The following is a 14,761-nucleotide window of genomic DNA, read 5'->3' as shown; positions in this document are numbered from 1 at the left end:
AGCTCTGAGCTCTGCGTCTGGCGCCTGTAGGTCAGCTGAGCAACGCTCCTGCTGTGGGAGTGCACTGACCACCAGGGGGCAGCTCCTGCGTTGAGCGTCTGCCCCCTGGTGGTCAGTACATGTCATAGCGACTGGTCAGTCTACCAGTCGCTTAGGGTTTTATATATATAGACTAGGAGCCCAGTGCATGAATTCGTGCATCTTGAAAGGAACTGTGGGCCGTGAGGCTGCGGTGGGCACAGGGGCGGGTCCCAGCCCATCCTCCACGCCCCCATCCAGGCCCTCCCACCACAGCCCCCAGTTCCCTGCTTGCTTGCAGTTTCACTCCTGCGGCCACCAGGCGCTGGCAGCGGTTATGAGTGGGGCCAGCGTCAGCACCAGGTGCGAGCACCCGGTGGGACCGCGGCACATGGGAGCAAAGAATTTTCAGTAACCACCAGAGGCTCGCCCAATGACAGCGACCGGCACCCCGCCTTGGTCTGGCACCCGTGCTCACCTGCTCCACCGGAGCCGAAGCCCTCCATGTTCTGTGCTCTGCCGCCTGCTGTTGACGCCCGCCATGTACCGCATGTGCCCCCTGGTGGTCAGCGCACGTCATAGTGACCGGTTCAGTTGTTCTGCAGTTCGGTCTATTTGCATATTAGCCTTTTATTATATAGGATAGTGCTTCTCTGCCTCACCAACCCTCATTCTCATTCTCTCCACTGCCTCTCCCCAAAGGCAGCTGTTTTAGACTTTGGCTGTTTCTTCCGTTTGTTGTTGTTTTTACACATCTCCATAATTCTCAATAGTGCATGTCCACTGCTCTTGTGGTTCATCATTTCAGACACCTGCAACTTTTCTGTTGGAATAAGAGGATTTGGTCTCTTGCCTGCCTTTTCTTCTGCTTTTTGTCCTTCACCCTCAAAATGTAGCTTTAAGTCTACAGATAAATAATTTTAAAATAAAGTTTTGGTTATTTCTATATTTTTAATGTATGCTTCTGGAAATACAGCTAAGCATTATAATAGACTGTGATTATTACCTTTTTGTTTTTATTAAAGTAGATAATTGCGACCTTTCCTTTGTACTTGTTGCCTTTTCATACACTTGTGACAGTTTTCCTAGAGAGACTCTCATTAAATGATCTAGAAGGTCCAGTGTTTTCTTGACGCCCTTCCTCCTGGACTTTCCCTCCTCCTCCTGGGCTGGCTGCTTGCAAGGCTTGCAGACAAACTTATGAATGGAGCTGGTTCACTCTTACCTTTTTTGGGATGTGAATAATGGGATCTCTTCACTCTAGTTTTCAGTAAATAGGCTTTGTTGCTACATTGGAAATGTACTGATACTGAGATATTTCATAAGAAAATACATTCATATTGAACACTGTTCATATCCAGGGTGCATGTTGATTTCCTTAACTTTTGTCCAAGTCACGTTTATAACTACTGCACGAGTGTTCACCAGTCAAACCAAACGCGAGGGGCTGGCGTCCCTCCTTCTAAATCGAAAAAGGGGCAAACACCTGGGGGAGCGCAATTTGTTGGCTTGGAATTATACAAACGACTTAAAGAATTTTTGAAGAATTACTTGACAAATCTTCTTAAGGTAAGACGTTTGACATATATACTGAGCATTTCTAATAGAACATTAAATAGATAGTGAAATAATAAATCTAATTTCAGTGCTAAATCTTTCACTGTCATTTGTTCATTGTTTTCATCATTGAGTTTGCGTGAGGGTGTTTTGTTAATTTGTTAAATTAGGTTTTTGATACCCTTACACCTTAGTAATACTCTTTCCTTAAATTGCTAACCATTTTGTGATTTGGTTGTTAGAAATTGATGAGCTGTTTAATTTAAAGCATATAATTATGAATTCAAATGACCTATATTGTACTTGCAACCTAATGTGCTGTTCTGAATTAGAATGTACGTGTGATCGTGAGGTTTTCCAACCTTTAGTAACCACATTTTTCCAATGTGAATCTTGCCTTTTATACACGATCACGTGGTATATCTCTGAGCTACAATGAAATTATGCCCTTGGCTAGGATGGGTTTCACTAGAACACCATTGCCTTCAAGTGTGGGTTCCTCTTGCTCTGAGCCTCTCGCTTGGGCAGCGATGGAGTTTTTCCCCTTCATCTTCTGCCTTTTTCTTTCCCAGTCTCCATCCTCTGTAGCAAAGGCAGTGTGATGCCTTCCATCCAGCCACAGGATGGGCCAGTGGCTCCTGCATCTGGTGCTACACGTATTACATAGAGTGAGTGAAGACATCTCTACTCTTTACCCTGGGAATTGGCGTTCTGTGTATATATTTTTAAAGATTTTTTTATTTACACAGATAATAGGCAAAAATTTCAGCATACTCCAAAATTTTTTTAAAATATATTTTACAAGCTAATTGGAAACTTTAAACATTCTAACAGACTGTAGTCGATTGACCACAGGTTATGACTTAGATAGTATCCTTTTCATGTTTCCTAAACTGTGTTTCTAATGTCTTACTGAAGCTACTGTGTCCTCGTTTTTATTAACGAGGCTGTAAAGTGAACACTGGAATTATTCTTTAATATTAAAGTAAAGGACGTATTTTGTGTTGTATAAAGTATTTATAGCCATGCTATCAGTGAGATTTTTGTCTTTTTTAAAAGGTCATATAGTATAATCCAGAATAGCTTAACTTTACATTTGATTTCTTATTATGTAAATTTAAATGAACAAAAGTGTGGTTGTATGACAGTATGATCAGGTTTTCCTAGGGCTGTTGGACTGCTGTGGAACATACAGTGTGGGGCTGTTTTACATGAGGGCCCTGAATCTTGAGAGCAGTTACTGGGCTCACCCAGCCCTTCGTTCCTGTGCACATTCACGCAGGAGCGCCCTCCCTCTGGCTCCACCTCTTGTGTTCTCCTGTACAGCACTTCTCTGTGATTCTGCCATTTCGTGCTCAGTGTTAAAGGATAGCACTCTGTAGATGTTATTAATACCTAAGAAAAAATTCTGAAGTTTTCTTCAAATAAAAATTTGTGATTTAAGTTATAACTCAGTAAAAATAATTTTGGTTAATGTACAGTTTCCTCATGAAGTCTTGTTAACAAATTATACTTACTATAAAAATGTAATAGATTACCGCAAAAAGCTTTAAATATTTATAATTTTTAAATAAACCTAATGAAGAAGGAAGATGAATTAAAAAATAAATGGTATTGGCCCATGATCTAAATTGTGAACAGGACATGTTAATTTTCTAACAGACAAAAGATATCAAAAGAATGATTTTGAGGTGAATTCTTGTTTGTTAACAAAAAGGAATTATTCTCATACTCTAAAATTGAGGGTTATTTTTATGTGTGTATATATATTTAACACAATGAAAAAAGGGCCAGTTTGAAATGAAATAATTTCTAATAAAATCCTCTCTTTAGTCTAGTCCTCATGAGCCATATCCTTGTGAGAATTCAAATTAATGAGCATGTTTTTGTAAACAGAATAATTTAAAGAACCCATCTAGAACCATATCCATCAATGTGTTTTAAAACAATGGTTTGTTTTAGTTGGCTTTTATCATGTGAGACACAGTAGTCACTTTTAAAGCTGTAGTTCCCTTGTTTTCAGGATGGAGAAGACTTGATGGATGAGAGTGTACTGAAGTTCTACACTCAGCAGTGGGAAGATTACCGGTTTTCCAGCAAAGTTCTGAATGGAATTTGTGCCTACCTCAATAGACATTGGGTTCGCCGTGAATGTGATGAAGGACGAAAAGGAATATATGAAATCTATTCTGTAAGACTTCTTAGAACACCTTTTAAATGTCTGTTTTCTTAGTGATGTGTCATCTTTTCAGGTGGGGGATCTAGGCAAATGTTAACCTATTTTCAGAATAGTAGGCTAATTTCTCTTATTTTAATTTATCAATAAATGACCCTTAGTTTGTGGCAAGTAGGGAGAAGGGTGAGTAAATCAGAGTTCTAAAATTCAACCTGCACACTTGTGCGATTTCTCATTAAAAGTTCCTTCTTCATTTGTGTGACCAGCCATCAGGTTTCACTGAAAGCCTAAGTCCTGGCAGAGTCAGGCCCATCGGGGACCTTCCCTGACACTCCAGCCAGGGTTTGGGAAACTGCTTCCCAGAGAGGACTATGAAATCCCTCTCCCCTCACTTTATACAGTAACATGATATCCGGAATGATCATTGTAGAGTTTACAATTGAGGGTTGTTGTTTTTTTAAGACTGCGTGAAAATAAATTTTGAAGCTAATTTAATTGTTAAGTCATCTTCATTAATATGTTTCTTCAGTCAAGGAAGTTTTTGCTAGCCTCACTGGTTTACACAGTGTGGTCCCCAAGCCTGCAGCATCACTTTACCTGGGAGCTTGTTAGGAGTGCTAATTATTAGGCCTCAGCCTAGACTTAATTAGAAACTCTGGAGATGGGCCCAGCAGTCTGTTTTAAAAGTTTCACTCTTTTCTAAATAATTCTTTTTATCCTTTTTAATTATAAGAAGTTGTTGGTTTCATAAACTGTATATGGGGGGGGGGGGGGGGGGGGAGTTGTTGGCTTCCTTTTAAGTCAACCACGGAAATAAATTAAATTTTGTTACTGACATATTGAAGTGATCCAGCAAGCATTTCCCCCAAGTCGGTTCCTCTGAGTCTCCTCTGGTTTATGCTGGTCCTGCTTTCTTAGCTGCCTGGTCCTTCTTCCTTTCTCCCTACTCTCTAAGGCTGTCTTACTAATAATTTAGAAAAAAAATGCTTGGAAAAAGTTATTTTTAAAGGTGTAGTATGTCTTTCCTATAAATTCTCAGCCACCACATTGCATTTTCCCCACTGCCCACTGGTGGCCTTACTCTGATCAGAGAGGAACACTAGAGTACATGTTGTTCATGCTTTATTAAAAACTAGAGGCCCGGTGCACGAAATTCGTGCACGGGGATGTGTGTCCCTCAGTCCAGCCTGCACCCTCTCCAATCTGGGACCCCTCGAGGGATGTCCGACTGCCCGATCCTAATAGGGTCGGTCCTAAACGGGCAGTCGGACATCCCTCTCACAATCCAGGACTGCTGGCTCCCAACTGCTCGCCTGCCTGCCTTCCTGATTGCCCCTAACCGCTTCTGCCTGCCAGCCTGATCACCCCCTAACTGCTCCCCTGCCAGCCTGATTGCCCCTAACTGCCCTCCCCTGCAGGCCTGGGTCCCCCCCAACTGCCCTTCCCTGCAGGCCTGGTCACCCCCAACTGCCCTCCCCTGCAGGCCTGGGTCCCCCCCCAACTACCCTTCCCTGCAGGCCTGGTTGCCCCCAACTTCCCTCCTCTGCCGGCCTGGTCACCCCTAACTGCCCTCCCCTGTAGGCTTGATCGCCCACAACTGCCCTCCCTTGCAGACCTGGTCCCTCCCAACTGCCCTCCCCTGCTGGCCATCTTGTGGCAGCCATCTTTGACTACATGGGGGCAGCCATCTCGTGTGTTGGAGTGACAGTCAATTTGCATATTACTCTTTTATTAAATAGGATTATATAGGATAGAGGCCTGGTGCATGGGTGGGAACCGGCTGGTTTGCCATGAAGGGTGTCCAGGATCAGGGTGGGGGTTCCCTTGGGGTGTGAGGCGGCCTGGGCGAGGGGCCTGTGGTGGTTTGCAGGCCAGCCACGCCCCCCGGCGACCCAAGCGGAGGCCCTGGTATCTGGGGTTTATTTATCTTCTATAATTGAAACTTTGTAGCCTTGAGTGGAGGCTAGGGCAGGCCAGGAAGTTTGGCTTCCTCCATCGCCGGGGAAACCCAAGCCTCCTGCTCGCTCCGTGGCCGCAGCCATTTTTGTTGGGATTTATTTATCTTCTGTAATTGAAACTTTGTAGCCTTGAGTGGAGTCCACGGCCGGCCAGGGTATGCGGGAAGCTTGGCTTCCTCCATTGCCGGCGAAACCCAAGCCTCCTGCTCGCTCCATGTTCGTAGCCATCTTGGTTGGGTTAATTTGCATACTCACTCCTAATTGGCTGGTGGGCGTGGCTTATGGGCATAGTGGAGGTGCGGTCAATTTGCTTATTGCTCTTTTAGTAGACAGGACTAGTAGCCCTGCGCACAAATCCGTGCGCCAATAGCTTGCTGCTGCCTTCCATTAGCTCTCAGCTGCTGCCCCGCCCTCCTGTAGCTCCCCTGGCCCCCCTACCCCCCTTATAGCTTGCTGCCTTGCCCCCTCCTGTAGCTCTCCACCACCTGCTTGTAGCCAGTAGCTTGCTGCTGCCCTCCTGTAGCTCTCCGCCCGCTGCCCCGCCCTCCTGTAGCTCCCTCTGCCCCCCGCCCCCCCCCCCCCATAGCTTGCTACCCCACCCTCCTGCTGATTCGTGATCCAGTTGTTACGCAGTTGGTCGTTAGGCTTCACGGTGTAATGGCCATTTGCATATTACGTCTTTATTATATAGGATACTTTTATCTTAAATATCACTTTCAGGTGTGTGTGTGTGTGTGTGTGTGTGTGTGTGTGTGTGTAAGTACCACTCAGTGAAAGTTCAGTATACAAATTAAATTTTTATATAATTCAAAGATGTCTTACATAAACCCAGTTTTATCTTTGGTTGTATTTGGGGAAAATAAGACTGATAACATTTATGTTTAAGTGAGTTTCTTAACAGTGTAAATGAGCGTTACAATGTTTTAAATGTGAATATTATTTTAGCTGAATAATACCTCTCAACAAACAGTTTAAAATTCATGCATGAATTATAACTTTTTTGGGGGGAGGAGCCTTTTTATAGTAACTTTCTGATATAACATCTGTGGACATTTTTACAAGTTTTAAAAATTATCTTCATTAAGTGTGTTGTCAGGTCAAAACTTAAATTTGGCCCAGGGAATGTTATAGATTGCATCCACAGGTGCCCTTTAAACTGATATGTATGTTCTCCTTAATCTCAATTTTTTTCTAAAGTGTGTGCTAATGAAGAGCTGTGTTGTGATGCCTCTTGGAGGTGCTAACTCAGAGTGGCTCTGATTTCATCGTGATGACAGAGTTACTGAGTTATAATCTAGAACTATTGATCAGTATGACCTGGGGTTCCAGCTGGTTCCTGTGACTTCAGTCTTAGAAAAACACAGTGAAAGTACAGACCTTTTACACTTTTCCTTTTTCTTTTCATCCAGCTCGCATTGGTGACTTGGAGAGATTGTCTATTCAGGCCCTTGAACAAACAGGTACTGTTTGTCTGAGTGTGTGCTGCTTTCCTTCTGAAACCCCTACAGATTTCGTTTCTCAACTGTTGTCTTCCTCTCTCTTTTGGAACGTCTCATGAGTATCTCTCATCTCACATTGTTTAATGGATTTAAATGTTTAAAAGATATGTAATAATACAATACATACTGTAGCCTGTAATCTACACATCTTTTTCCTATGTCCTTTCTGAAGGTAACCAATGCTGTTTTAAAACTGATTGAAAAGGAAAGAAATGGTGAAACCATCAATACAAGACTGATTAGTGGAGTTGTACAGTCTTATGGTAAACAGTTTTCCTTTAATTTATTCAATGTTGTCATATCAAATGTCAGTTATAACAGTACTCCAACAGATTCATTTTAAAATATTTTATTATCAAGAATACAGGTAGCATTTACAAGGGTACTTATAATTCTCTTGAAGTCAGTGTGATTCTATTTGATATTACCCATCATAAAATTGTTTGGTCCTTGTACCTTAAGGAAAATTTGATGTAATAGACATTTGAATTATTTTCTTTCTGGTCTCATGCTGAATTACTGGGTATATTATATGACAGTGTCATTAATGGAGCTCAATTATAACCAGAAATTTATATCAGCTTGGAAAATTTAGATGGAAAAACCAGCAAAGTAATACAGTGTTTTTAAAATGTGGGTAGCATTGTATTTTTTAAAATTTAAAATTAGTCATTTTTATTATTTCTACACTGTCAGGAAATATAAAAGTTTTCCAAAGAAGCTTCATGATAACTTTGAAGCATGTCTGGCCATTGGTCAGAATTACTTCCTTTTGTATGTCTGTATTGTTTTTCATTTTTTATTTTATGGAAACAGTGTACTTTAATACTAGTGAATAACAGACTTTATGTCCTGCCATTTCACACTTACCTTTTAAGCATAACTTAAACTGGATGTTACACCTAAGTATATTCTGTAAAATATAAAAAATAGGGTAATTGAAATATACTTCATATTTCTTTCTAGTGGAATTGGGGCTGAATGAAGATGATGCATTTGCGAAGGGCCCTACGTTAACAGTGTATAAAGAATCCTTTGAGTCTCAGTTTTTGGCTGATACAGAGAGATTTTATACCAGAGAGAGTACTGAATTCTTGCAGCAGAACCCAGTTACTGAATACATGAAAAAGGTGAGCTTCAATACCATACCTTAAGTGTCCTTCAATGAAAATTACTGCTGTCAGAGGAATTCTTCTCTTTAGTGTATGTTATGTGCAATTCCTGGGCAGTGTGACTGTGTGTCTATAGCAGGTGCAAATGCTTCTGATTGGTCTAGGAGCTATTGTAAATTAGTTTAATAATCACAACTCAGTGCTGTCTTCACTGTTCTAAAGAGAGAAGCATAATAACTATATGACTTGTATGTTTTGCACTGTCTCTCCTAGAATGTATCTCGACATTAGTGGGAACCACAGTCTCACCAGGTTGAGAGAAAATAAGTTTTAAACAAACAGTCTCAAATTTGCAGACTTTAAGCTTTGCTTTTTGGTTTATAAAATATCCCCTAGCCCTAGCTTGTTTGGCTCAGTGGATAGAGCCTCAGCCTGCGGACGGGAGGGTCCCGGGTTCAATTCCAGTCAAGGGCACATGCTCGGGTTGCGGACTCAATCCCCAGTAGGGGGTGTGCAGGAGGCAGCCGATCAATGATTCTCTCATCATTGATGTTTCTATCTCTATCTTTCTCTCTCTTCCCCTCTGAAATCAATAAAAAAAATTTTTTTAAAAAAATCCCCTAATAATCTGCGACACAGGCTTCCAATCTGTGTTAGAGGAGAGACTCTCCTAATACCATGGAACCCAATTCTTGTGCAGGAGGTCAGAATGGGCCTGCATCATGAGCCATTTCTGTACCAAGTGAGGTTATGATGAAGTTCTAGTGTGATTGTTCCTTGTTCTCTTTCTGGGTGATCCAGGTATCTTAGATTGACATTGTGAGGAGTGACCCAGGTCCAGAGTTAGCGAACTTTCTGCAAAGGGCCACATAGTAAATGTTTTAGACTTTGTGCAACTTGTGGTCTCCATGCAGCTGTTCAGCTCTGATACTGTGGTGGGAAAGCAGCCATGGCAACTTCTACACAAATGGGTGTGGCTGTGTTCCAGTCAGACTTGACTTAAGGGCAGGGGTTGGCTCCACCGATATGTACGAGATGTACAAGGAGATTTCCAGGGAATCAGAGGCCAATGGTGTCTGCTGTGTGCTTTGCCCCTGGTGCTCTTTTCCTGGGAGAGCACGTGGACTACAGAAGCAATTTTTCTGCAAACTGAGATAGAAAGCTAGTAAGGCACCTTAATAAGACCAGAAGCTCCCTCATGAAGCCCTGCCCACTAGTTTGTGATGTTCTCAGTGTATTTCCTATAGGGTTGTGATTATAAGTGGGCCTGAGAAGTCTGACATTGAAAGTCCTTAACAAATTTCTGATATCTCACAACCTAACAAAAACAGAACTCTTCAAAAGTATTGTACTTGGAATTGTAATAGTTCTTTGTTTATATTTGTGGGTTAAGTCAGATTTTGTATGCTGACCTGGAACCTAACCAGCTTGTCCAGAGTTTCAAACAGCTGCCTGCAAATAGACTTTTGAAACATAAGCTGTTTTGAATCTTAGCATTGCCTGTTATTTCATTTTAGTTTGGCAGTGTATTTTTTATAAATACATCTTTTATGGAACTCCACTATTTATGGTGAGTCTTTTAAAATGGTGCATGTTTTAAAAATGGGGCCATTTATTTATTACTCAAGGTGCACATCCACAACAGTGGGTGAGCCCTGTTCTTTCCATGAACTTTGATGTGGACCGAGGTCCTACCAGCACCCGCCCTGAGGAGAAGTGTAGTATCCTGGTGCAAGGAAATCAGCTTTTTAAGACCATAAGCACGCCCCAAGCAGGGCCTTTGTTAATCCTTACCCAAGGATATTCTTTCATTGATTTTTTTTTGGAGAGAGTGTGAGGGAGAGTAATAGACACGGAGAGAGAAATATCGGTGTGAGAGAGGCACATTGACTGGTTGCCTCCCACACACATCCCGAACAGGGCCAGGGAGCAGGCTTGCAACCAAGGTACATGCCTTGACCAGAATCGAACCCGGGACCCTTCAGTTCGCAGGCCAACGCGCTATCCACTGAGCCGGACTGGCTAGGGAGGCAGTTCGTTTTTAAAATTAGGCATGGGCCCTAGCCATCTTGGCTCAGTGGATAGAGCATCATCCTGTGGACTGAATGGTCCCAGGTTCAATTCCAGCCCAGGGCACATGCCTGGGTTGCAGGCTTGATCCCCAGTTGGGGTGTGCAGGAGGCAGCCAATCAGTGATTCTCTCTCATCATTGATGTTTCTATCTCTCCTTCTCCCTTCCTCTCTGAAATCAATAAAGAAATATATTTTTAAAATATAATTAAAAAAAATAAAATAAAACTAGGCATGGAACCAATGGCAAGGTGAAGAGCAAAGATTTGTAATGGCCTGGGTGTTTCAACCCAGTATGGGCCTGCCTTCCAGGTTTTCTTAGAGTGGATTTCTTTCTAGAGGGTTAAAGGTTTGGTCCAAATCGATTGGATCTTATCAAACATGATTTCCATCACATTCAGGAAGTCCTTACGCATAGAATCTATGAGCGTAAAGTTGGAATTAACCATGCAAACAGTCCTGCTCTTACCCACACATATCCTTGCATCTCAAAACTGGGCTATAAGTCTAATTTTAAATCCCCACTCCACCATTTACTAGGGAATTGACCTTAATCTTCTGTTTCTCAGATTCTTCATCTGTAAAATGGGAATAATAAGCTATTGCAGATATACACGTTATATTTGGCAAACAGCAAAGCATGATGTGTTTGTTACTATACCTGTGCATTGATCAAAATCTCCATATGTCTGGGTGTGTGCAATACCACAGGATAAAGATGGCCCATTTTATTCAGTGACTTAAGGTGGAATTATGTTTATATTACAACGTGCTATCAGGAAATAGAATATAAAACTAATGAACAGTACTGAGATAAAGCATGAATATCGAGAAATTCGTATTCTGCTTTCAGCAGCCAAATTGGACTGCATGTCCACATACTCTGGGGGTCTCTGTCCCCTTTTCTGTGTTATGAGTGGAAGGTCTGGAGGATCTTTGGCTTCTCTTTCTAAGGAGGCTTCAATGAAGGAGCAACCCTGAGCCACATCAGTGTGTGTGTGTGTGTGTGTGTGTATGTGTGTATTACACATATATATTATTTCAGAGAGGAAGGGAGAGGGAGCAAGAGAGAAACATCAGTGATGATAAGAAAGAATCATTGATCGGCTGTCTCCACGCCCCCTATTGGGGATCGAGCCCGCAACCCAGGCATGTGCCCTTGACCAGAATTGAATCTGGGACCTTTCAGTCCACAGGCCAACATTCTATCCACTGAGCCAAACCGGCTAGGGCGCCACATTAGTATTTTAATGTATCTTGCAGTCTTGTCACTGAGACTAATCTGAGCTACAAAAATATCTCTGACTACTCTAGGTTTCTAATGTCATTTTTAAAAACTTTAAAAATAAATTACATCTTCAGCGATTTTCAACCTTTTTCATCTCATGGCACACATATACTAATTATTAAGATTCTGCAGGACGCCAAAAAAAAAAAATACATTTTTTGCTGATCTGACACAATAAAATAGCTATAATTTTGACTCATTCACACCAGGCAGTTATCTTTGTGTTGGTTGTTGTCATTTTTTAAAATTTGACAATCAAAGGGAAAAGAGGTTGGTCTCCTTGACTAAATAGTCAAGTATTGCGTGTTGTTGTTTTTTGTTTGTTGGTAGGTTTGTTTAAATATATTTTTATTGATTTCAGAGAGGAAGGAATAGGGAGAGAGAGATAGAAACATCAATGATAAGAATCACTGATAGGCTGCTTCCTGCATACACACCCACTGGGGTCGAGCCTGCAACCTAGGCATGTCCCCTGACCGGTAATTGAACTGTGGCCTCCTGGTTCATAGGTTGACGCTCAAACCAATGAGCTATGCCGGCGGGCAAGTATTGCATGTTTTTAAAATTTTACAGCACATGGATTGAAAATTGCTGCCTTACCTTTTTGTTGTTGTTGTTGTTTTTACTGCAAACTGATTCTAATAGAATTATTAGGGACAGGATAGTTATATTTAGTCATTTTGAATTTGATCTTGGTATTCTAATATACTTTCCTCCAAGTACAGTGACAATCAAGAGCTTGACTTAAAATCAACAAAGAATGTCCTGCCTGAAATCTAATACTACAACAGTATAACACCTAGGCCCTTGGTTTCTTTAGTTGTGTATAAAATAAATGATTGCTGAGGCCCCTTAGGTACCAGTTACGGTTCCCTTCCCTCTGGGCTGCTGCAGGAAGGCTCTATAGAATCCTTCCACTTTGTAGACCAAGAGGTGGGGAGCCTATGCCCCCAGAGTAAATCAGCCCTGTTTGGGAAGGGATAAAAGGTTGCTGCCGGAGAAGGCAAAGTTTTTAAGAGATGAATTTTTGCTGCCCAAAGTGATTGTTTTTCCAGGAAATGATTTAACTTAAAACAGAAAAAGTGGCACTTTGGGGTTTACATGTCCTGTATTTCATCAGCTTTAGCTCTTCATGTATCCGGCTTAATGAAACATTAGATAGGAAGCAGCAGGTTCTTAATGTAGAACTTCTGAGTTCAAGCACATAAAGATCTCTTACTGTTTTTTTAAAAGAACTTTGTAATCAGAAAAAAATACACATTAACTATAGACTTTTTGGGAAATACTGTATAAGTAAAACAAACGTATAAGCCTGGGACGCTATTACTAAATATGAATACTAAGTCAAATTGGGATAATGCTGTCAGGTTTTTTATAACCTCTTTTTTTCAATAATGATCTGTTATATTAGCATTATTTTTATGTTTATTTTACTGAAAAATAGTATTTCATTAACCAAATATGCTATAATTTAACTAATTAGCTCTTATTAGAAACTTGAAGTTTTTTTATTTCTTCATTTGTAAATTGTTTCTTCCTTTTCCTTTCCCATGTTTTTATTTGGCTATACTCATTGATTTTTTAGAATAGGGAACATTTAGATATAATGATCTTTTTCAGAGATCATTATATATTAAGGATATATTAAGGATATTGACCTTTGATACATACTACAGATACTTTTCAAGTTTATTGTTCACAATTAACTATTTAGAATGTACATGGATCTAACTTCTGTAGTTTAAACAGTTGTCTCATTGTTATTAAGTCTTGACAGTTGCAAGTTCTAATCGTTTTTTTATTTTATTTTATGTATTCTTGGCTCTTGGGTGTTGAATTTTTCCAGAGTTCTCCAAAATTATGCCAAATTTAAAAATCATTTGGGGGAGTATTGACATTCTTATAGTACAAAATACAGTTTTTGTCTCTCTTATTTCAGATCACCTGAATAATTTCAGATTATCATTAAAATATCTTTTTTGCTTTGGTAATTTAGTAGTTCTTCTGTGAAACCTTACACCACACATATTTTTGGTATGATGTATTGTAAAATTTATTACTTTGATTAATTTTGCTATTCTGTTAAATTGTATCTTTGTGTGTGTTTTTCTTTTTGAAGGGCAATGTGAGAAATTGAGACTCATAAATAATCCAGTAGATTTCAGAGGTGCATAAATTTAATGATTGGCCAGAGATTGGCCATAATGTTTGTCTTAAAATTTAAAAAAATATATGTTATTACTAATAATTATTTCCATGTGGTCATTTCTACTCCAAGTAGCTTCCAGTCAAAAGTAGTGGTTCTTGGTGTTCTACATATAGGAAGCATCTATAGGTTTCTCAGTGTCAAATAGAGGTTTTAACCCCAAAAGTGAAATGCCACACATAAAAGGAAGAAAATGGATCATTATAACCTCATTAAGTCATTAAAAGAGGAGTTTGAAGGGGAAATGTTATATTGCAGAGAAAATTGAACACATCAGTGACCCCTTAAATATGGCTGGGATTCATCCTAAAATCAAAATACCTCTCCCCCCTTTTTTAGATAGTATTTTATTAGAGTATGTTTATGAGTTTTAATTTGCTGTTTTCCATGTAATAGTTTAAAATAAAAAAGAAATCAGACCTATCACTTGAATTAACTCCTCCAGGCAGAGGCCCGTCTGCTCGAGGAGCAACGGAGAGTGCAGGTCTACCTTCACGAAAGCACTCAGGACGAGCTAGCAAGGAAGTGCGAGCAGGTGCTCATCGAGAAGCACCTGGAGATTTTCCACACAGAGTTTCAGAACTTGCTGGATGCTGACAAAAATGAAGGTGAGCCTCTGCGACTCCAAACCTGTACATGCTTATTACGATCTGTGGTTTTGAAAGTGGAATTCTTGACTCAGAGTTAAAGCGTTACAACCATCAGTCAGTTTTTAAAAGATTAATGTATGAGTGTCTACCTTTTTGTGTATTGATTGTGGACCTCTGGAGAGTGTTTTGGGTATGGCTTGGGGAAGAGCATCTTTTCATGTTTAATTTGAAATATAGCTTGTTCTACAACTTTAGCATTAAATGATATCACCCCCACTTTCTTCTTG

At 40.5% G+C, this 14,761-nt stretch overlaps 1 protein-coding gene across 2 annotated transcripts in view; it reads left to right on the top strand.

The window, feature by feature from the left end:
• The window catches only part of CUL1 (cullin 1), a 97,355-nt gene that overhangs the window by 49,884 nt on the left and 32,710 nt on the right, over positions 1-14,761 (top strand). The window contains exons 3-8 of one of the 2 annotated variants that reach the window (XM_079785620.1): positions 1,413-1,587; positions 3,599-3,766; positions 7,119-7,169; positions 7,381-7,471; positions 8,175-8,338; positions 14,330-14,492. In XM_079785620.1, coding sequence (XP_079641746.1) covers positions 1,413-1,587; positions 3,599-3,766; positions 7,119-7,169; positions 7,381-7,471; positions 8,175-8,338; positions 14,330-14,492 — 812 coding nt within the window. Of the gene's footprint in view, positions 1-1,412; positions 1,588-1,853; positions 2,244-3,598; positions 3,767-7,118; positions 7,170-7,380; positions 7,472-8,174; positions 8,339-14,329; positions 14,493-14,761 lie in introns of those variants that run through there. The other variant, XM_079785621.1, reaches the window with a different exon arrangement.

This window comes from Cnephaeus nilssonii, assembly GCF_951640355.1.
Source record: "Cnephaeus nilssonii genome assembly, chromosome: 12".
NCBI classification, from domain to species: Eukaryota; Metazoa; Chordata; class Mammalia; order Chiroptera; family Vespertilionidae; genus Cnephaeus; species Cnephaeus nilssonii.
Note: the sequence above shows the minus strand (reverse complement) of the source record. Positions and strands in the feature narration are given on the sequence as shown.